The sequence below is a fragment of the Jaculus jaculus genome, chromosome 7 (assembly GCF_020740685.1).
Source record: "Jaculus jaculus isolate mJacJac1 chromosome 7, mJacJac1.mat.Y.cur, whole genome shotgun sequence".
Classification (NCBI taxonomy): domain Eukaryota; kingdom Metazoa; phylum Chordata; class Mammalia; order Rodentia; family Dipodidae; genus Jaculus; species Jaculus jaculus.
This window is the reverse complement of record NC_059108.1, coordinates 94,302,477-94,325,506: the sequence shown is the minus strand read 5'-3', so window position 1 is coordinate 94,325,506 and position 23,030 is coordinate 94,302,477. Positions and strand designations below refer to the sequence as shown.

Genomic DNA, 23,030 nt, shown 5'->3' with positions numbered 1-23,030 from the left:
ACTGAGAGTGAGAGTTTCTATTTCTTTACAGCCTCACCAACATTTGTTTTCATTTGATTTTGTTGATGCTTTCTCTCATTACTGGGGTAAAATGGAATCTCATTTTTGTTTAATCTGCATTTGTTTAATGGTTATGCATGTTGAATATTTTCTTAAGTGTTTGTTAGTCATTTGTAATTCTTCCTCTGAGAACTTCCTATTCAATTCTCTGCCCCACTTTTAGAGTGGGTGGATTGTTTGGATTTGTTTATTGTTTACTTTTTGAGATTTTTGTAGATTCTAGATATTAGGCTTCTGTCAGTGGTGTATCTAGCAAAGATTTTCTCCCATTCAGTGAGTAACCTATTTGCTCTGTTTATGGTATGTTTGTATGTGCTAAGGATTTTTAGCTTCATGAGATCCCAGTGGTTGAATGCTTGCTTAATGTCCTTGGCTACTGGATTTTATTCAGGAAGTCTTTTACCAGTCCTATATCATGAAGAGTGCTTCCTATTTTTTCTTCAAGTACTTGAAGAGTTTCAGGTCTTATATTGCAGTCTTTAATCCATTTGGACTTGATTTTTGTGGATGGTGAAATGAGTGGATCTAATTTCATTTTTCTACATATAGTCATCCAAATTGTCCAACATTTGCTGAAGATGCTGTCTTTTCTCCAGCCTACATTATTGGCAACTTTTTCAAAGATCAAGCAGTTGTAGTTGCTTGCCCTAAAGCCTGAGTCTTCAATTCTGTTGATTGGTCTATGTTTCTATTTTTATTCCAGTATTATGTTTTGTGTGTGTGTGTGTCACTACAGCTTTGTAATATAGCTTTAGATCTAGTATATTGATATTACCAGAAGTGTTTCTTTTGCTGATGATATGTTCAGTTATCTGAGTCTTCTGCCATTGGATATGAATTTTGAGACTGTTTTTTTTTCAGTCTCAAGTAAGAATGTTGCTGGTATTTTTATTTGGTATTCTGTTAAATCTATGTATTTCTTTTGGTAGATTTGCCATTTTCAGAATATTAATTCTACCTCTTCAGGAACTTGGGAGGTACTTCCAGTTTCTCAAATCCTTTCTTTAGGGTTTTTATGTTTGTTTTTTTTTTAATTATTAGTTATGTACACAGTGTGGATACAAGCATGTTGATACCATTGAGAGCCTCCTCCCTGTCTTCCTCCCTCCGCAGGAACCCTCCACATTGGAGAATATGGGTCATGCATTGTGGTGTTAGCCATTAGTTGTAGGTAAGAGGCAATGTCTCTGTGCATAATGTCCTAATATGTCGCTCTAACAATCCTCTGACCCCACTTCTGCAAATTTCCCTGAGCCCTGATGCACTCGTTGAATGATCTGTTCCAGGTTCAACCATTTTTTTTTTTTTTAACAAATTTCATTGTGTCATTTTTCCTTACAGCTGTGTAGAATTCCATCATGTAAATATACCACATCTTGGTTATCTATTTGTCTAATAATGGAAATCTGGGTTGATTCCAGCTCTTAGCTATTATGAATTGAGTAACTGTAAACATGGTTGAGCAAATCTGTCTGAGCTGAGGCATGGAGCTTTTAGGGTAAATGCCCAGTAAGGGAATAAATGGGTTTGTTGGTAAATCTACCATTTTAGGAGTCTCCATATTGCTTTCCACAGTGCTTGTACCATCTTACATTCCCACCAATAGTGAAAGGGTGTTCCTATTTCTCCACAACTTCACCAGCATTTGTTTTCATTTGATTTTTTTAATGTTTGCTATCCTTACTTGGGTAAGGTGCAATCTCATAGTTGTTTTAATTAGCATTTTCCTAATGATTAGGGATGATGAAAATTTTCTTAAATGTGTTTGTCATTTGTATTTCTTCCTCTGAGAACTCCCTCTTCAGTTCTTTGCCCCACTTTGTGAGTGGGTTGTTTGACTTTTTATTGTTTAGGTTTTTGAGTTCTTTGCAGACTCTCGAAATTAGGCCTCTGTCAGTGGATAGCCAGCAATAAATTCTACCATTCTGTGGGTAATCTATTGGCTCTGCTTATTGTATATTTGTCTGTGAAGAAACTTTCAGCTTCATGAGATCCCAATGGTTGGGTGATTGTTAAAGTTCCTGAACTACTGGGGCTTTGTTCAGTAAGTCTTTTTCCATTCCTGTATCATGGAAAGTTCCTGTTTTTTTTTTTTTTTTTTTTTTTTTTTTTTTGTTGTTGTTGTTTTTTTCAGTAGCAACCAAGTATCTGGTTTTATATTTAGGTCTTTGATCCATATGGACTTGTATATTGTGCATGGTGAGATGTGTGGATCGAGTTTAATTTCTTGCATATGATTAACCAGTTTTCAGGCACCTTTGGTAGAAGATGCTGTCTTTTTCACCACCTATATTGTTAGAGCCTTTGTCAAATACCAAGTAGCTGTAGTTACTTGACCCAATGCCCATGTCCTCAATTCTGTTCCCTTGGTCTATAATTCTGTTTTTATGCCAGTACCATTCTGTTTTTATTACTATGGTTTTGTAACATAGCTTTAGAACAGGTATGGTGATCCTACAGAGGTGTTTCTTTTGATGAGGATATGCAGAGATATCCTAAGCCATCTGCCTTTCCATCTGAATTTTGAGATCATTTTTTTTCTTTGTGAAGAACAATGTTGGGATTTTGATTGATATGGCATTAAATCTGTATATTGCCTTTGGTAAAATTGCCATTTTCTTTCTTTTTTTTTTAAAAAAAAGTCAGAATGATAAATGCTTATTTTTTAAAATTATTTATTTATTTATTTGAGAGCAACAGACACAGAGAGAAAGACAGATAGAGGGAGAGAGAGAGAATGGGCGCGCCAGGGCTTCCAGCTCTGCAAACGAACTCCAGATGCGTGCGCCCCCTTGTGCATCTGGCTAACGTGGGTCCTGGGGAACCGAGCCTCGAACCTGGGTCCTTAGGCTTACAGGCAAGCACTTAACCGCTAAGCCACCTCTCCAGCCCGCCATTTTCTTTTTTTTTTTTTTCAGATGATTATTTAACTTGTAAATTTTAATAGCTTAAATTGTATATACAGCCAAATAAAAACTTGCATTAACAACTGGCTTGTGGCCTATGATCAAGGCTAACTTCCTTTCCTTGCTCAGGCTATAGATGAGAATGCTGTGGGGTCACCAAGAGGAAAGATGCCAAGATTAAACAAATAGGAAGATATATCCACTTTACATGGAGAAACAGCCTTGGGTTCAATACCTAGGACAGGGATCCAGCAAGGCAGCCAGGACCTGGACTAACCAGTGTGATATAAATTTGGAATGGGATAACAGGGATGAAAAGCCTGAATTTTCCTGCCTGCTAACCCTTGTCCAGCCTTGGGCTGGGCTACAAGGAGTGTTCAAGTACCCACTTGTGGCCAGGCCACCCAAAGCTAGCACTTCCTGGGGGTGGGAACCCAGTCAGGCCTAAGTCTGGTTTGGAATGGAAAAGGGACCAAGACTGGGTCTCCTGCTTTCCTACTTAGCTGATAGGGCATTCTGCCCCCACCCCTAACTTGTACCTGCAAGTCTATTTTTCCACAATGTTCATAGAGCCAAGGATGTGTCAAATGGGTCTTCTCTGTGAACCTCATTTAACATGAGTTAGGCTATTGCTTCTACCAGATAAATGCTAGAATTTGAATATGACCCAAAGGATCAACAAGAAATGGGCACAACAAGGAGAGGGACAACAGCTAATGCCCACCCTCATTAGCTTGGTTCTTCCTGGTAGGTCTCATGCTGGAAAGCCTTCGCCCAGTGGATCCCTGTATGTAGGAGGGTTTTCTCTTTATGGAAGCAAAGCCTGATAGCAAATTCCTTTAGCCCTGGCTGAGCCCAACTCTTTGTTCCTGTCCCAGAAATTCCAATGTCCACTTCTTCTTTAGGTCTCCTGGGCACCCATAGGTGGTGGACACTGCCACACAGGCCTATCAGCAGTTCTCAGAAGCCCTTCTCAAGAAGCCATGCTTTAAGCTGTTCATCAAAGTAGCCCTTGATGCGCAGAGTACCCGGCACCTCAACCTGGGTGACAGGTGTCTTCCCTAGAAGTAGTCTCAGAAAATCTTTCACATCCTTTTGCAGGGCCCAGATGTCCCCTTCCACCTTCCGGATCACAGTCATGTGGCGGTTGCATGTGTGACGTCCTTGTACACGGGGATATTGTGCATTAGAGAGCGTTGAACAGTGTAGGGCAGGTTGGGTGGGGGATCAGCCAGCAAATGCCGCAGCTCAACTGGAAGCTGACTTTCCCCTGGAGCAGGGCAGCCTGGAACAGAGCAGCTGCCATCTTGGACTGCCGTCTGCACAAACAACCAGCTCGGACCGCCAAGAATGCCATTTTCACAATGTTAATTCTGCCTATCGAGGAGCATGGAAGGTCTTTCCATTTTCTCAAGTTCTCAATTCATTCTTTGAGAGTTTTTTTTTTTTTTTTTTTAATGTTTTCATGGTATAGGTCTTTGACATCCTATGTCATTCCTAGGTATTTTTTGTTGTTGTTGCTATAAAAAATGGGACAATGTCACTTCTTTCTTTCTCTGTGTCTTTGTCTTTTCCATATAGAAAAGCTACTGATTTTTTTTTTTTTTTGCATTGATTTTGTATCCTGCCACTTTTATGAAGGAATTTATCACGTTTAGAAGTTTTGAGATGGAGACTTTAAGGTCACTCATATGTAGGATCATGTCACCTGAAAATAGGCCTAACTTGACTTCTTCCTTTCCAATGTGAATCCCTTTCATTTCTTTCTCCTGTCGTATTGCTTGGGCTAGTATTTCTAGTACAATATTCAAGAGCAGTGGTGAGAGTGAGCATTCCTGGTCCTGTTCCTGATATCAGTGGAAACTCCTTTAGTTTTTCTCCATTAAGAATTATTTGGGGGGCTCGCGGGGGAGGCGGCCGAGAGCGAGGCTGCGGCGCCTGGGGCCTCCGCTCCGCCCTCTTGTTCAGCTCGGCTGCCCCCCCCAGGCCCCGAGGGAGGGAACCGTGTCCCCGCCCGCCGCGCCACCACTCAGACCCTCGGGGCCGCCGTGGGAGCAGCCGGCCGGGCGCATCGCGGGCCGCATCGCCGCGCATCGGACGTCCCCTCCTGCAGGTGCCTGGGACGAGGCGCCCGGGCCGCCCAGCCCGTCCTCCGCGTCCTCGCTCGCTGGCCCCCCCCCCTCCACCTCCGGGGAAGCGGCCGCCGCGGGCCCGGCACTCAGCATGAACCGTAGCCACCGGCACGGGGCGAGCAGCGGCTACCTGGGCACCATGGAGGTGAAGAGCAAGTTTGGAGCAGAGTTTCGCCGGTTTTCATTGGAAAGATCAAAACCTGGAAAGTTTGAGGAGTTTTACGGCTTAGTGCAGCATGTCCACAAGATTCCCAATGTTGAGGTTCTGGTGGGCTACGCAGACATCCACGGAGACCTGCTGCCCATAAACAACGACGACGACGACAATTATCACAAGGCGGTTTCCACGGCCAGCCCACTGCTTAGGATTTTTATACAAAAGAAGGAAGAGGCCGACTACAGTGCGTTTGGTACTGACACGCTCATCAAGAAGAAGACTGTGCTAGGCAATGTGTTACGCCCAGACAACCATAGGAAGAAGCCTCACATCGTCATCAGCATGCCCCAAGACTTCAGGCCCGTGTCTTCCATCATAGACGTGGATATTCTGCCCGAAACCCACCGCAGAGTCCGTCTGTACAAGTATGGCACCGAGAAGCCTCTGGGGTTCTACATCCGGGATGGCTCCAGTGTCAGGGTGACCCCACACGGCTTGGAGAAAGTCCCAGGGATCTTTATATCCAGGCTTGTCCCAGGAGGTCTGGCTCAAAGCACAGGACTGCTAGCTGTTAATGATGAGGTTTTAGAAGTGAATGGCATCGAAGTTTCTGGAAAGAGCCTAGATCAAGTGACAGACATGATGATTGCCAACAGCCGCAACCTCATCATCACGGTGAGGCCAGCCAACCAGAGGAACAACGTTGTTAGGAACAGTCGGACTTCCGGCAGCTCTGGTCAGCCTACCGATAACAGCCTTGTTAGCTACCCGCAGCAGGCAGAGCCAAGCTTTGAGCCCGATGACCAAGACAGTGACGAAGATGACATCATTATTGAAGACAGTGGGGTACGGCAGCAGATCCCCAAAGCTGTGTCCGATGCCCAGAGCCTGGAGTCCTTGACACAGATTGAACTCAGCTTTGAGTCTGGACAGAACGGTTTTCTCTCCTCCGCTGAGGCGAGCCCTGCTCCCGCGGCTGGCCGCGCCAGCCCGGAGTCTGAAAGGCGTGCTCCAGAGCAAAAGCTCTTAGAGGAAGATGGGACCATCATCACTCTATGAACCTTGTGTGGATGTTTCCTGAGTGAGGGTGCCATGGGGACCTACCTGGACGTTGGGCTCATAATTAAAGCTATATACCTCTGACTCAAAGCTGGGAGTAGGCATGAGAAAGATCCTCACGCTGACACATTGCTGGGAAGTACGAAGCAGCTCAGAGTGCGTGGGCGTGCGCATAGGGCCTCTGCTACTTTTTCTCTGAAAGGTGGATGCCAGGCCCCATGCTGAAAGTTCTTTGGAAGTGGTTGCATATTAACCTGCTATTCAGAGCCTGGTTCATTTGGCTTCTTACTATGTTTAAAAAAAAAATTTATGGCGGGGGGGGGGGGGGAGATTGGCGCACCAGGGCCTCTAGCCACTGTAATTGAACTCCAGGCACTTGCGTCACCTTGTGCGTCTGGCTTACATGGGACCAGGAGAGGAGACCATGGATCCTTAGGCCTCGCAGGCAAGCGCCATAACCACTAAGCAATCTCTCCAGTCCTGTATTTTTAATCTGTGATGGGACGAAGTTGATGCTTTTGGCATGCTGAATCTCAGCTCTAGATTCCTAAGACAGTTTTAACTTTTAAAAATGTGCCTCTGTTGTTAATTGGGACAGATTTTTTTGTTCAAATGCAGTGTTTTTAGTTTAGTGTTTTTTCCTTTCTCAGTTCTAAGAACCAAACCAGTTGTCTATGCTTCCTGTTACCCATCTCTGGGTGGTTCACTGCTCCAGGCTTGGGTCACATACAGCTCTCACTGGTGTCCCCACCACGTAGCTTCACAGTTTCAGGCTGCCGTAAGCCCACTGACTCCTGTGACCTGCTCTTGTCCAATGCACTGGAAATCATTCCTGTGTTGCTCGTGTGAGCCGTGTGGACTGGGAAGATGCCTGGATTAAGAGAGGCACACGCGGGACATACTTGTGCACTTTTTACTAGAACTACTGGGTTGTCCTTTATGATAGTCTCGAGGAGCACAGCTGACACTTGGTGACCCGTCTGTACTGCTCTCCTCCGGCTGGGAGGGTCACTTATGAGGCTGTTTACTACTGTCCAGTGCACCAGTGAGGGTCTGGGAAGGACAGTGCTTCCTCCGTCTCGCTGAGGCCATAGCACCGCAGTCTGCCCCGTGACCCAGGCTCTGGGAGCTTTTGGAGAGTTATTTATTAACCTGATGGTAGGGCATGGATGCCTTTAGTAACCATCGTGTGCTATGAAAACTATGAAGATTCCAATGACTCCGTTGTGAAGGATGTTCTCTGTACATGGTAGGCTCGGAATTGAAGCGTCAGTTGAGTGAACGCCACTAGACTCGGCCCTCTGCCGTGCTGAGCACCTTGCCGCCCAGCACATGATCGCGAAACCTAGCTGAGGGCGTGTCACGTGACACAGTACTCCTGTTGCAGTCTCCACATTCTTCCTCCTGCACCACTACCTGATAATGGCATTCCAAGTTCCACGCTCAGGAGTCGTCAATATTTGACTCTTGAAAGGCAAGATAATGCCAGGTGTGGAAGGCCTCCTTTCCTTTCTACTAGGAGTGGCGCAGGGGCTCAACATGTTAGTAAGTAAAAGTACTTTTACACACCACCTCTTTTTTTTTTTTTAAACAAAGTTTTAACATAGAACTTTTCTCTTGGGGAAAAACACTTCAGGGCTTGACTTTTGTACAAATTTTAACTGTAAAGTACAGATTTATCTTAATCTGTGAAAATGGAGAAGAAAGCTGCTAGCTACTCTTAGCTGTCCTGTGAGGGTGTGTCAGTGTCAGTGGTGTCTCCATCTCTCTGTCTTAAATTTCTGGGGAGATAACTGATGGATGGCATGCTGTAAAGCCAGCGGCCTGGGTTCTACAGCGGATGCTGACTCACGGGTATCAGAGCTGCTGCTTCAGATGCACCTTAACGAAAGTGTCAGCGGCTCTTGTGGACAGGCCGTGGTCCTGACCGTCAAGCCCGGCTGAAGTCTCTTCTGTCTTCAGATTGACGACGTTCTCAAGCTGTCAACATGACATATGTGCTTTTGTGAACCATGAATTTTCTAATTAAATTTTACATGCTATAACATGATTTTTACATGAATAATACTTTGTTTAAACTATCAAATGTCAGTATTTTACTACAATTTTATTATAAAATGTACATTATCACTAAATGAACTTTGATTTTAAAAATCAAATTAGCTTTAGTTGTATATTATTTTTTAAAAATAAAGATAGACTTGTATAAAAAAAAAAGAATTATTTGGGCTTTTGGAGCTTTATATATAAGCATTATTGTGTTGAGATATAAACCCTCCATAGCTGTTCTTTCCGGTGTTTTTATAATAAAGTGGTGTGGTATTTTGTTAAAGACCTTCTCTGCATCAATTGAGATATTCATGTGGTTCTTAAGTGTTACATTTATTTAGGTGGTGCATTATGTTGACTGATTTCCATATGTTGAACCAACATTGAATGTCTGGGATGAAAGCCTACTTGATCAAGGTAGATAATGCTTTTGATAAGTTGTTGAATTCAGTTTGCAACAATGCTGTTCAGGATATAGGCATCTAAGTTCTTTAGGGATGTAGGCCTATAATTTTCTTTCTTTGTTTTGTCTCTGTCTTGTTTTGGTATTACAGTGAAGCTACCTTTATAGAAGGAGCTGTGGAGGATTTCCTGGTCTCTGTTTATGTGGAATAATTTGAGAAAAAAATTGTTTCATTTCTTCTATGAAGGTTGGAGAGAATTCAGCTGAGAAGCCATCCTGTCCTAGACTTTTCTTTTTGGGAAGTTTTTGATTAACTTTTCAATCCCCATGAATGTGATAGGCTTGTTTTAGAGATTAATTTGCTCTGAGTTTAGTTTTGGTAGGTGGTATATGTCTAGGAATTCATCCATTTCCTCCAGAATATTTAATTTTGTGGAATAGTGGTTTTGGAAACATGCCCTGATGATTCTTCCAGTTTTGTTTATGTCTATAGTGATCTCTCCTTTCTCATTTCTGATTTTCTTAATTTGAGACTTCTCTCTTTTTTAACCTTTGTTTATTTTTTATTTATTTGAGAGTGACAGACAGAGAGAGAAAGAGACAGATAGAAAGAGAGAGAGAATGGGCACGCCAGTGCCTCCATCCTCTGCAACCAATCTCCCGATGCATGTGCCCCCTTGTACATCTGGCTAACATGGGTCCTGGGGAACTGAGCCTTTAGCTGGGATCCTTAGGCTTCACAGGCAAGCACTTAACCCGTAAGCCATTTTTCTAGCTCTCTTCTTTTTTCTTGATCACTTGGCCAGCAGTGTGTCAATCGTATTTATTTTTTCAGAGAACCAGATAGAAGGGTCCAGTCTTTTGATCTATCCTGATAGCCCGTTTCTTTTAATGGGGGAGGTAAGACCATAGATATTTAAGGTTATTACTGTAAGGTTTGATTTAATCCCTGCCATCATGAGATGTTTTATGAAATTGGGTGCTTACTTTCATTGTATACTGTTTTGATTATGGTTTAATTTGGTTATTATGATCTTCTTGTTGGCTCTTGGTATTGGTTGTTTGACTGTTCTGTGTAAAGTATTTACTCAAGTATTCTCTGTAGATTTGGCTTTGTGTTCATATAATCATAGAATTGACTTTGTCATGGAATTTTTTTTTTTCCATCATCTATTATGAGGGATACTCTTGCTGGGTAAAGTAGCTTGGGTTGGAAGCCAAGGTTTTTCACACTTTAAAGTGTTCCAATCCAGGCCCTCCAGGCTTTCAGTGTTTCCATTGAGGAATCTGATGTTATTCTAATGGGATTACATGTTGTGAAATGCTTCTCTATTGCTGCTTTTAACACTCTTTATTTTCATTGTTAAAAGTTTTAACCATGATGTGTCTTGGAGAATTTTGTCTTTAGATCTGCCAATTTGGTGTTGTGTAGGCTTATTGTATTTGAATGAGCCTCTCTTTTGCAAGATCCAGAACATTTTGTTCAATAATTTTTTCAGTATGTTTTCTTTGCCTCTGGTCTGGATTTCCTCTCCTTCTGGTATACCCATGATCTGGATGTTTGGTCATTTTATGGTGTACTACAGTTTCCATGTATTCTATTCACTTGATTTTTTGAACTTAGCAAAGTTTTTGGCCTCCCAATCAATTATTCTGTCTTATCTTCCTGGTCAGATGTTCTGTCTTCCACTTGAGTACCTCTATCGGTGAGTGGTTCTAGAAAGGCTTTTTAAATAATTTCTATTTGATTTTTGTTTTCTATTGTGTTATTTTATATCATGCCCATCTCTTTTTTTGAGGTATGAAAATATGAGGAACTTCAGTTTGAATTCCAATTTTCTTGATGCTTCCTGTAGTTCATACTTGCATTTGATAAACTCTTAATTTAGCTTAATCAACCAGTTGTTTAGGTCTTCTGTATCTTGACTTACCACAATTTATTCATATGTCTTGGAGGGTCCTAATAGTTTCTTCAATCAAATTAAGCCACTGTCAATGGCTGAATCCCCTAGGAGATGATTCTGTTCAATTTTCTTGATATGAATTTTGGTTCTTTGGTAGCTTGCTTCAAGTTCTGCAATTTATTTATTTATTTATTTATTTTAAATCAGGGTCTCATTGGTTGTTTTGCTTTTATATTGGGAATGAATTTCTGTTGAATTCTCTATGATTTCATTGGAGGCTTCTGTAGTAAGACTAGGCATCTTTGGTGGAGATCTCTCAGTTTTCTGACTTGGCCTTTTACATTGTTGTCTACCCATTTTAGGAAGACTCTTTGTTTTATCAAGGAGGAAGCAAGTTTGTGTCCTTTGGCCCATTTACCCTCTGACTCAGGTGAACAGGGATGTTGGTTCTTAGTGTCCAGTCAAGATACCAGAGGAAAAGGCCTGAATCCACAGTTCATACACGGGCTAGCCCTCCCTGAGCAATGCACAATCAGACCTACCAAGAGTAGGAGACTAGGAAGAGAAAAGGAACAGGGATCTGGCCTACTTCATGCTGTGTCCTCGAAGACATAGACTAGTGCAGGCAGCCTAGACCAGGGCGCTGGGAGGAGTTCAGATATGGGTCCCACCTACTCACTCCAGACAGCTGAACCTGACCATGTACTGATCATATAGGAGCTCAGATCTGGAAGGAGGTGGGAGGGGTCCTGAAATGATACGGCCAACTCACTCCAGACCGCAGCACCTGTCCATACACTGTTCATGCAAGAAACTCAGACCTGGGTGCTGCCAGAGTGTGTTTAATTGGGATTTATTCTGTTTTGTATTTTTGTTTTTTCTCTGTTTTGTATTGTAAGGCAGGATTGTCTCCAGAATATCTGAGATTAAGGTGCCCACTGGGATTATGGTATCTACTCTGAAGGAGAAATAATATGACACTATATATCAGGGACACATAATTTTTGTTTTGTCATCCTATGAACTCATGATTCTCCCACATCAGCTTCCCAAGTGTTGGGATTATAGCCTGCACCATAAGATCCTGTTTTAAGAGTGTTAATTTTCAAAGGTATCTCAGACCTCACTATTCTCATAATGATTAAGCCATTTTTTCCTGGAGTAAATGCAAGTCTTTCCCAAAATTACAAAAATGATGATTATAAAATGTGCTCATTTTATTAGTTTGTTCAGCTTTTTCCATTGCATTGTAGATTTTTATAGAGCATGACTCTGCTTTTTTAAAGTGGCCCACTCAGGAACTACAATTGTATGTTATTTTGTTTTTCATTAAATGTGCTTACTTTGATAAGTTACTATGATCAATGTTATAAATGTTCCCTGGCTAATTTTCTAAATATATCTTTCTGAATCTTTTCCTGGATTCTGCTATGAATAGAGTATACTATTCCTTTTATTCCAGGCACAATTCATAGTTCAACCATGTTTTTCCAGTTTTTCAAAATTATAGTTCCAAAAGTGACTGATTTTACATACACTGTTCTCTCCCTTTCTCCCAAACAGTGGCTTTGTAAAGAATTCCCAACATTACTTTATTAGTAATATTGAGTAAAAAAAAATACTTATCAGTAATATTGAGTAATAAATCACTGAATATTCTCATCACCTAGAAAGTCTTCAGTATGATGTCACACTTGAATATTATTCTGAAAGATCCTGTGAGAAAACACCTCATCCCACAGGGCAGATCATTAAGCAGGGCATTCTTTTTGTTCTTTGGAGAAGACATGCTAAATACCTCCAAAGTAAATAAGGGAAACTACTCACTCAGTACTTGTTGAAGAAGCATACATGTGATGAGCATCAAGATGAAGCCTATCAACGAGCTGCATACAAAACTTTCCTTTAAAAAGGTAAACATGGCTCACATCTCACAAAGCACTGCCTTAGAACTGGTTGTTACTTTGAAAGGACCTATGAAAATTCCATGAGAAAATTTTAATTTCGCTGGACTCATTTTCTTGAGTTGTCCTTTTGTTTTTACATGCATATAGACAATTTGCTTGTGTGAATCTGTTTTCTCTTTCAATTGTGTTTTGTTTTTCTTTCCATATACATTTCAATTATGTATCCTTTGAGGACTTCATGGATGTGTTATGTAACATTATACTATACAATGCTGTTTTTAAAGTGAGCTGAGTTTATACTAGAAAGAAAATAAAATAGACATGATCTCAGACTAATGTCTGATTTTGCAAGATCTTTCTTCAATGAGAAGCCACTTTCTGTTTCAAAGGAACTGGGCACAATAAGGACTTGAGGTGTTCATGGGGATGTGGAATGTACTCTAAAAAGAAAAATAAAGTGATGTCAGAAAACAGGCATATGAATATGATTAGAATCTACAGCAAGAAAATCAGAAGCTACTTGTTTGTTTTCATCAATATGAGTGTTAAAGAATAGAAGTAAAAGGCTGGAGATCTGGTGAGGTGGTGTAATTCAGGTGTCCCCCATAAACTTAGGTGGTCTGGATTCTAGGTTCCCCAGCTGATAGAAATTGCAAATCAAGGCCTCCTGGCAGCAGTGTATTGTTGGGGCCAGGCTTATGAGTGTTATAGCCAGTTTCATCATGCCAGTGTTTAGCATACTCTCCTGTTGCTATCGTCCACCTAATGTTAGCCAGGGGCAGGGGGTGATGTCATGCCATCATTTTCCCCTGCCATCATGGAGCTTCATGTCGAGCCTGAAAGCCAAAATAAATCTCTTTTTCCCACAAGCTGCTCTTGGTTGGGTGATTTCTACCAGCAATAAAAACATGACTGCAACTGTAAAGTGGGACAGAGGAGTGGGATTGCTGCTACACAACTTACTGCATGGCTTTGGCCTTTTGGAGCTCATTTTCAAGAGAAATGTTGAAGGATTTGAAACCTAGGTCTAAGAGATGCCTTGCAATGCTGTAAGTAGAGCTTGATGGACTATTTTGGTCAGAGTTGAAAGACCTGAATGCAATAAGAACTATGGACTGGGGCTGGAGAGATGGCTTAGCAGTTAAGTGCTTGCCTGTGAAGCCGAAGGACCCCAGTTCGAGGCTTGGTTCCCCAGGTCCCACTTTAGCCAGATGCACAAAGGAGCACACGCGTCTGGATTTCGTTTGCAGAGGCTGGAAGCCCTGGTGCGCCCATTCTCTCTCTCTCCCTCTATCTGTCTTTCTCTCTGTGTCTGTTTGCTCTCAAATAAATAAATAAAAACTTTTAAAAAAAAAAGAACTATGGACTGTGAGGTTTCGCTTGTGAGGGTGAGAAAGAGCTTTGCTTGGATTGGGCTAGCACTTTGTGTGAAAAGCTTGCTGTTATGCCCAGGTCCTGAGAAGTTGTGCAGGGTTGCTTTGTATAGAAATGAACTGGTGTGAGCAGAAGGATATGGCACAGAAAATAAATGAAATCTTTGGGACTAAACTGCTGTCTGTTCACCTGCAAATTGTTTGAGAGATTACAACCATTGAGACTGGGCCAGCTGACCAGCCCTGGGGGAACAGAAACAATGTAGACTCTTTTGAAGGGGCCTAAGTGCTCAAGGAGTATCCTGTTCTTTGAAGTTTGCTTTATACTCCCCTCGACTAACAAATTGGCACCCTACCTGGTATTGTCGAGTATAAGAAATGGTGGAAAGAGGGTCATTGAGTTTTCAACATGGTCTTGTGTTTTGGAAATGGCCATGGTAAGTGCTATGCTCAGTTCTATGTTTTGCAGTGTGAATGTTTATTCTGTGCCATTATGGCTTTTTTAAGGTTATTTTTTGGTATTATGGCTCAATTTAAAGACCTTGGATTATGGGGATTCATGAACATCACCAGAATTGAAAACAAAACAAAACAAAAAACTATGAGGGGCTGGGTGTGGTGGCACACACCTTTAATCCCAGCACTCAGGAGGCAGAGGTAGAAGCATCAGTGTGAGTTCGAGGCCACCCTGGGACTTCATAGTGAATTCCATGTCAGCCTGGGCTGCAGTGAAACCCTACCTTAAACAAACAAACAAACAAACAAAAAACTATGAGGACTTTAAAACTTGCATTAATGCATTGCATTTTACATCATGTATGGTTATCAGTTTATGGGGGCCTGGGGCAGAATGTGGCAGTTCGATTCAGGTGTCCTCCATAAACTTAGGTGGTCTGGATGCTAGGTTCTCCAGTTGGAGGCAATTGGAAATTAAAGCCTCCTGGAGTTTGTGTATTGTTCGGGCCAGGTGTATGGGTGTTATAGCCAGTTTTCCCATGCCAGTGTTTGGCACACTCTCCTGTTGCTATTGTATACCTTATGTTGGCCAGGTAGTGATGTCACCCTCTTCTCATGCCATCATTTTTTCATGTGCTCATGGAGCTTGCCCTCAAGCCTGAAAGCCAAAATAAACCTCTTTTTCTCACAAACATGCATTTGGTTGGATGATTTCTACAAGTAATGTGAACCTGACTGCAAAAGATGGCTTAGTAGTTAAAGCACTTGTCTGCCAAGGCTAACAACCCGAATTTGATTTTCTAGAACTCACATAAAGCAGTGCAGAAGGTGGTACATGTGGCTGGAGTTTGTTTACAGTGCCTAGAGGTCCTGTTGTGTCCATTCATTCTGTCTCTGTGTCTCTCTCCTGTCTCTACTTACAAATAAACAATGAATATAAGAAAAATGCAGGGTATACTACCAAGGTTCCAGACTCCTTAGGAAGCCAGTCTTAAATAAACTCACCTCCATTCCAAGTGAAGAAGTTCAAAAGTTGAAGTGTTGCCTGAAAGCAGGATACTGTGAGTGGTATGTGAAGAAACAAACATTTATAAATCTGCTAATGTTCTTGTATCAGTTGAAGAAGCACTGACATTTTAAACTATTTATATTTTATGTTCTTTCATGTATTATTATGTTCTAATTTCTTTTTTTTTCTTATATCATGGCTCCAGTCTTCTATCAGTGAAGCTTTTCATTTAACATGTACATAGTAATATCACTACTTGAAACACAGTACACTTTTTACAAACTGAGAAATGTATACTCTGTAATATACATGTGCATTTTAAGATAACAGAAAGTTATTTAGCTATCTACACTCTATTGTCTTGGTTTGAAACAGATTTCCCCCACAGACTCTTGTGTTTTGAATGGTTTATCCCCAGATGGTGGCAATTTGGAAGGTTAATTTGCTGGGGATGGATTTAGTGATGTTATAATCCAGCTATCCCCTTAGCAGATCTTACCTCTATCTTTTACTGCTTTATGCTAGCTTCTGTAGCAAGAAGTGATGCCTAGCTTCTGTTCTACCATGCTTTTGAGCCATGATGAAAGTTCCTCTTGAGACTGTAACCAAAATAAACCTTTCCTACAGTTAGTATATTTGTTCCAGCAATACAAAGGTGACCACAACAAATTCATTTCTATTATTAACACTATTTACTTGGACAAAAATTGATTCATTAGAGTATGGTTTGTAATGCTCCCAACTATACTTGTCCAACATGTATTTATATGTGTGATGATTACTGCATACCATCACATTATTAGTCATAAAAATATTCATTTGCTGATGCTTAATGTCAAGAATGCATCATTATATTATAAAAAGTAGTTGTTGCAAGGCTGTTCAGATATTAAAGTTCAAATATACCAACAGAAGTTGCTAGTCAGCTTGGGTATAAGAAATTATTATTTTTTTAGTTAGAACACTATAGCTAAAGAAATATATTCTGCTGATATAGATATTTACACATTAGTGTTGTAATAGTCAACTTCTCATTTCCTGGGACAAATTACCCCACCAAAATCAATAAGGGAGCAAGGGTTTATTTCAGTTTCAAGTTTACAGTCCATCATGGTGGGGAAGGCATGATGCAGCTGGTCACATTCAGAGCAGCGAGGAGGCAGAATGTTCAATGCTATTGCTCAGCATATTCCTATTTATATAGTCCAGGACCTCAGCTCATGGAATGGGTTCATCTCCAGTTATTGTGGATCTTCCCACTCAATTATCATAATGAAGATAGCCCTTCACAGTGCCCAGAGGCTCACCTAATCTACATAATCTCTCACAGGATACTCTAGGTTTTGTCTAATTGATAATCACTATAAACCACTAAAGCTGTTATCAGTAGACTCTGGGCACATATAACTGGCAATCTTTCACATTTTTCATTTTATTTAGTATTTTTCCTTTGTGTACTCACTGTTTATGTGATTATTGATTATCTAAACTACCACTCATTATTTTGCAGACATTAAAGGATATACTCATGTCCTTTAAATAGGAGTTGAAGATGTAAGAATAGAAGATGAGGACTTTCAAGTTTGTGACTACTATTTATTTCCACTTTGTGTTCAGAGATGTGAAATAATTAAGTATGATATTGGCCATGTGGACAATCTCATTTAAACCAGTATTGTGGATTTTAAAAGTTAATGATTTACTTATACATCACTAAAAATATCCAGATAGTTCAGGTGTGCTTAATAAATTGTCAGAATTCTGAATGGTTTGTCGCCTTGGAGGCAACTGCTATTACATTCATATCAGTACTAAATAGTATTTCTTTTCTGGTGTGAGAGATTGAATTCAGAATCTTCAAGATGTTAGGGAAACATTTTACCTCAAAGCCACATCTCCAACCTGGTAAATTGACCATATATATATTACATTTGCATTAATTATATATACATGAACAGCAAGATGAAAACAGAATCTCTTTCTATGTAAATAAATACTTTGGGACCAGAGAGAAGGCTCAATGGTTAAAGGTACTTGTTTGCAAAGTCTGATGGTGTAGGTTCAATTCCCTAGTTCTTATGTAAAGCCAGATGCATAAAGTAGCACATGTGTCTGGAGTTCATTCCTGCAGTGGCAGGAGGCCCTGGCACACCTATGCTCATTCTCTCTTTTTCTGCCTGTCTATATCTCATAAATAAATAAATAAGTAAATACTTTGTAGAGGTTGATTTTTATAAAGTCAGTTTTCTGCATGTGTAGAAAATGTATTCACATATCAGTTGCAACTTGGGAGATAATGCATGGGCCAACACAGTGTCTTTTCCACATAACTCATTATCTTAGTCTCAGCTGAGAGAAAGATTTTATATTTTATAATTGTAGCTCATGTTAATAAAATGCTATGATTATTCACTTGCCATAAACCAGTTACATAGGGAAATGAGCTTAATGAAAACTGGAGCAAACAGGTTGTGTAGAGGGGCAAAGTACAGCAAGACATTATGAAACTCGGCTGTAAGTTACAACAGTGAATTCTGGAACTGGGAGATAAACTAATAATTTGGAGGCAGTTTCCATGCACCATACACTAAGTATAAAGGCATTGTTCTCAAATTGAAGTGGGAGCATTGATATAAAACTGACATTCTGTAGGGACGTAAGCAGTAATTGAATTGAACAAGCCACGTGTGTGTGTTTGCTCATTATGCGCACACACATTCAGGTGATGCATATGTATTAAGAATTTATCATGAAGCACCTGCTCAGCGAGGTGGTAAGCTCATGCATGGAGAGAAGTTTCTTGTACATTCTTCTAGATGCTCAGGCTCTTGAGCATCAGCAGTTCTAGCTTTCCTTCTTTGATAGACATATGCCTCCTTTCAGACATATTATTCATGAATTTGGTTTCCCTAAAAATAATTAATTTAAACATTAATAATTAAAATGTGAAATGTTTCATTACATGTATCTTAAAGGATACTATTATAAAGGTATCCCATGAGCAATCATGCAAATTTTTCTGTTCAGAAATTATGAGATTTTCAATTGTGTTTCTTTAACACTGCTACTATAAAACTTTCAAACATTCATACCTTCAAGACTCAGATTTGGTACTCCTTTTTTTTTTGAAGAAGGAGAAACTGAACTCTGCAAGACAAATAGTGCTTTTGGATCACCTAATATATATAAAATCCATGACTTACATGTGGATTCCCAACAGTCAGTCTTAAAAGACATACTGTTTGGAAGAATAACCAACAAACTAGAAAAGTACTCAAAAGCAAGACAGAACAAAATTTATTCATTATTGATCAAGTTTTAACTTTCTTGCAAAAATATCAAATATTTGGGCAAATGTGTGACCAAAGAAATAACATAATTGTTGGCATAAAGCAAAGGACAGGGGATGAATTTATCTTTTACCCTGAGATCAAACACCAGTGTCATAATATAACACTTCAATACTCCTCTTTAGTTCCCTTGGGAACTGCATGTCTTCATGGTTTCAGCAGAGTAGCTCATCACAAAAATAGTTTAGAAAATAATGCCTTTTAGAAAAATCAATCTAGTTTGTAATATAGATGGTATAAGATGACATGAATATATTTAAATACACTATTATGTTATTTAATATTTAATTAATTAATAAGCCAACATATTTGTTAATGGTCATAGAAATACAGAATCAAATCTATTAAAGGACTTTCTGAGTCATATTTTCTTTGCAAAATATTGATTATCTTTATACAAAGAAGTCCAGAAAGAGTTAAATTTTAAGCCATGTATAAAAGTGGAATATAACACAAATCATATTAACTCTGTTCTTACTTTTTAGTAAATGATCCAAAATATAAATTATTAATGTGATTATATTTTTTTTTATTTTAGCAAAATAAATTATAACAGAAAATGGTAGAGAAGTTAACTTCATTTTTTTTTCCTCTAACACAATTTAAATTGTTATCTATTCTTTGTAGCTGTAATTCATTTTAGGTGCTAAACTCATGAATAATGTTATTTTCAAAACCAAAATATGTTTTGTAATTATTGGTTACAAAGAAATATAAAAATGTTCACATTTAGCCAGTTTTCATAGGGTAGATTCTTATGGCAACAACCCTTTAAAAAATTAGTTCCCCTTGGCAGTGGAGACACACAGCCACCATGAGAAATTTCTGAATCCTGTGTCCAAGCACCTTGCAAGTGTCACATTTTGTTTCTGCAATCCAGTCTGGAGTCTGTATTGCCACTGGCAGACAGCTTTAATGAAAGTCATCTCCCAGGCAGCTGCAACTTCCACTTCAGTTTTAGTCACAGCAGCTCTCCTGATTAGCCCCTGCAGGAACTGCCACAAGACTGAACCTAAATCTGCTCTCCAGAGCCATAGACATGCATAACACAAGGCCACTAGCTATCAAAATTCATAAACACAACACGATAACCTTTCCATGTACTTTAATCATTCTCTATGCTCAGAATAGCCATAGATGTTCATATAATGTGCATTGTCAAAGAACCTTAAGAATAAGGCTAGTAATTTGTTATTGTGCAGTTTTGCCCACTAATGATATATGATGTACTAGAGCATGGAGAGTTAAAATAACAGCAGTGCCCATGACCAACCACAGCTTCATTCTAATCCTTTGTATTTATTTTCCTGTTACCCCATTCTCCCTTCCTGAGTTTTTCTGTAGACCTCAACAGGTGCAGGAGTTGCATAGTTCTCTCCAGTTCTTATGTAGTGAAGGCACAGCATGCAGGTACAGTTTTACTCAGAATAAATTTCATAATCAAATAGTATAATTGGACTTTTATTTCACAAATTTGTTATGATTGTGCAAGATTTTATTATGATAAAGTTACAAGTTCTGGATTTTGGTAATTCTTTCTGACTTTATTCAGTCAGGTCAGATGTTGATAGATTATTCTGGACTCCTTGGATGTGTGAACATTTGAGTCTCTGTGTAACCTGTAGGATAGATTAAGTCCTGGGGCAAAGATATATGCAGAAGTGGTAATCATGTATGCAAAGGGATCCATGAGTGTAATATTTGCGGGGAAGAACGAAAGAAAATGACATTATGTTATAAAACAGAAGGTTTGGGGGAAGAGAAAAGCTCTTTGTGTTAAGTAAAAATATAGTCAAGTGTGGTGATATATTCCAAGTATGAACTTGGAAGGTGCAAGAAGGATAATTAAAAGTTCAAGGTCAGCCATGACAGAATTTAGGATGATCCTTTGGAAAAAATGTAACTAAATAAAATGAGTAAGTAAATAAATAAATATGTGAAATGAAGCAAGAAAGGAAATACGAACACTAATCACCTATGAAGCTATGGTAGAAATTTACATAGTATCTCCATATTATACCTCTGTACAAGTCTCACAGAGAGTTTTAAGGACCCTCTGAACCACATTCTTCCTAATATCTTACCACTGCCAATGCAAACATTTTGGAGACATAAAGAGGAGAGATTTGAGCTATGCTAGAGGACACCTGAAAATGTAGACAATGACAGGGTTTAGAAGAATAGCAGTAAAATAATTATATAAGCTGATATTTATTGAGTATTGCTATATTTAATACTCTTTAAAGAAAGAGTGTCAAAATAGATTCAAAAGAAGTCTGTGCTCATGAAAAATGAACAGCAGCTAGGTCCCATATGAGAATAGGTAAAGCTGTGCTCAAACTAATTCTGGGATGGATATGGGACTGAATAAAGCCAGAATAGGAAGATTGCAGAGGAGATAAGAATTGAAGTCAAGAAAGAAGGGGAACAGGACATGTATATTTGCCAAACTTCTCACAACAAAAGTAATGTTCTTACCATACCTGAGGTTGCACATAGTGCTATCTGTAGGGCAGCACTTAAGAGTTTGAGCCAAGCAGAATCTGCATTTAGTCCTTGATCTGACAATAACAATAGGACAGTTTATAAACATTATGTATATGGAAAATGCAGGGCCCAGATATGACTTAATGTGGTCAATATGTGGTGGGATTTGCATTCTCCAGTATATGAAGATCCAAACAGCAAAAGCAGATAGCAGCTGAGCATAGCACAGAATGGAGTTGGACTTTCCTCTGTCTTGACTTAAGCAGCTGCCTGATAACAGATAAGAAGGGTGGATATCAGAGTGAGGCTGGGATATTTATGAGTTATGTAGACAGATGCTGGAAAGCACTGAAACAGTCAACTAGAGGAATGCTCAGAAAGAAGCCTATCTTTTGTATGTGTTACACAATACAAAAGATTTAACCCTAGGACTAAAGTAATTTTAGGATGTATGCCATCTCTTCCCCCTCTCTATGTTCCTCTCTGTCTCCTTCATCATTACCTTTACTTTTCTTTTTCTTTCTCCCTTTCTGACTGGCCTGAAATTATGTAGTCAAGTTTGGCCCTGATCTTGCCATCCTCCCATCTTAACCTCTTGAATGCTAGCATTACACACACAGATGGCAGTGTGACCACGTTTTTTTGTACCTATCTTTGTGCACAGATAAGAATGAGGCAAATATCATACTAAAAGTCACTCAGCAGAGTAAGGATCAGTGCATTTCAGCAATGTGATTCCAAGCACAAAGATTGACAAGTGGGTTGGCTTGAATACAATGTGCCCTAAGCCACAAGTATTTGTAATTAAATTTCTTACTTAGTCTCCAACACAAAGAGCCCTGATAGAGGAGGTCTATCATTGGGCGTAGATCTTGAGTCAAACTCTAAGGGGTGTTCTGAGCTAACATGGCCTCTGCCTGTTCTTTGTCTCACTCTACTAAGGATATATGAAGTGAGCTACCTAATTCTGTCATGAGAAATCTTCCCCTGTAAATGGTAAACCTGAAATAAACTTGTTACTCCCATAAGCTGTGTTGAAGTCAGGTTTGCATTGGTGGCAGAAATCACCTGACCAAGAGGAGCTTTTAAGAGAAAAGGTAAACGTTTATTTTGGCTTACAGACTCAAGAGGAAGCTCCAAGATGGCAGGGGGAAATGATGGCATGAGCAGAGGGTGGAAATTACCCCTGGCCAACATGAGGTGGACAACAGGAACAGGAGAGTGTGCCAAATACTGGCAAGGGGAAACTAGCTACAGTACTTATAAGCCTGCCCCCAACAATATACTGCCTCTTGGAGGTGCTAATTCCCAAGTCTACATCAGCTGGAACCTAGCATTCAGAACACCTAAGATAATGGGGGTCACCTGAATTAAGCCACCACGTTCCGTCCCTGGCCCCCATAAACTGGTAACCATACATGATGTAAAATAAAATTCAATGTATCCATCCAACTTTAAAAGTCCCCATATTTTTTTAATCAATTCCAATGATGCTCATACATCCCCATAGTCTAAAATATTTTAAATGAGCCATAATACCAAAAAGTAACCTCAAAAATCCTATAATGGTATAGAATAAACTTTCACACTGCAAAGGATGACATTGGGTATAGCAAAGAAATATTCAGCCAGTACAAGATTTAAAGCAACCAGGGCAAACATCAAACTCTGCAGCTTCAAGTACAACAGTTCTAATTAGTGACACATCTCCAAGTCTGATAATTCTAACCAGCAACAAGTCTCTGGCATTCCAATTCTGCCCACCCCCAGCTAGGCTA

The 23,030-nt window shown here is 39.8% G+C and overlaps 1 protein-coding gene across 1 annotated transcript; it reads left to right on the top strand.

The window, feature by feature from the left end:
* Positions 1-5,189: 5,189 nt before the first annotated feature.
* On the top strand, positions 5,190-6,569 carry LOC123462220 (partitioning defective 6 homolog beta-like). Its single transcript, XM_045155112.1, has one exon. It carries the CDS (start codon positions 5,190-5,192, stop codon positions 6,312-6,314), a length of 1,125 nt encoding a protein of 374 aa, XP_045011047.1. The 3' UTR covers positions 6,315-6,569.
* Positions 6,570-23,030: the final 16,461 nt, after the last annotated feature.

Coding starts and splice junctions, on each gene's coding strand:
- LOC123462220 (XM_045155112.1), top strand. CDS start 5,190: ATGAACCGTAGCCACCGGCACGGGGCGAGCAGCGGCTACCTGGGCACC.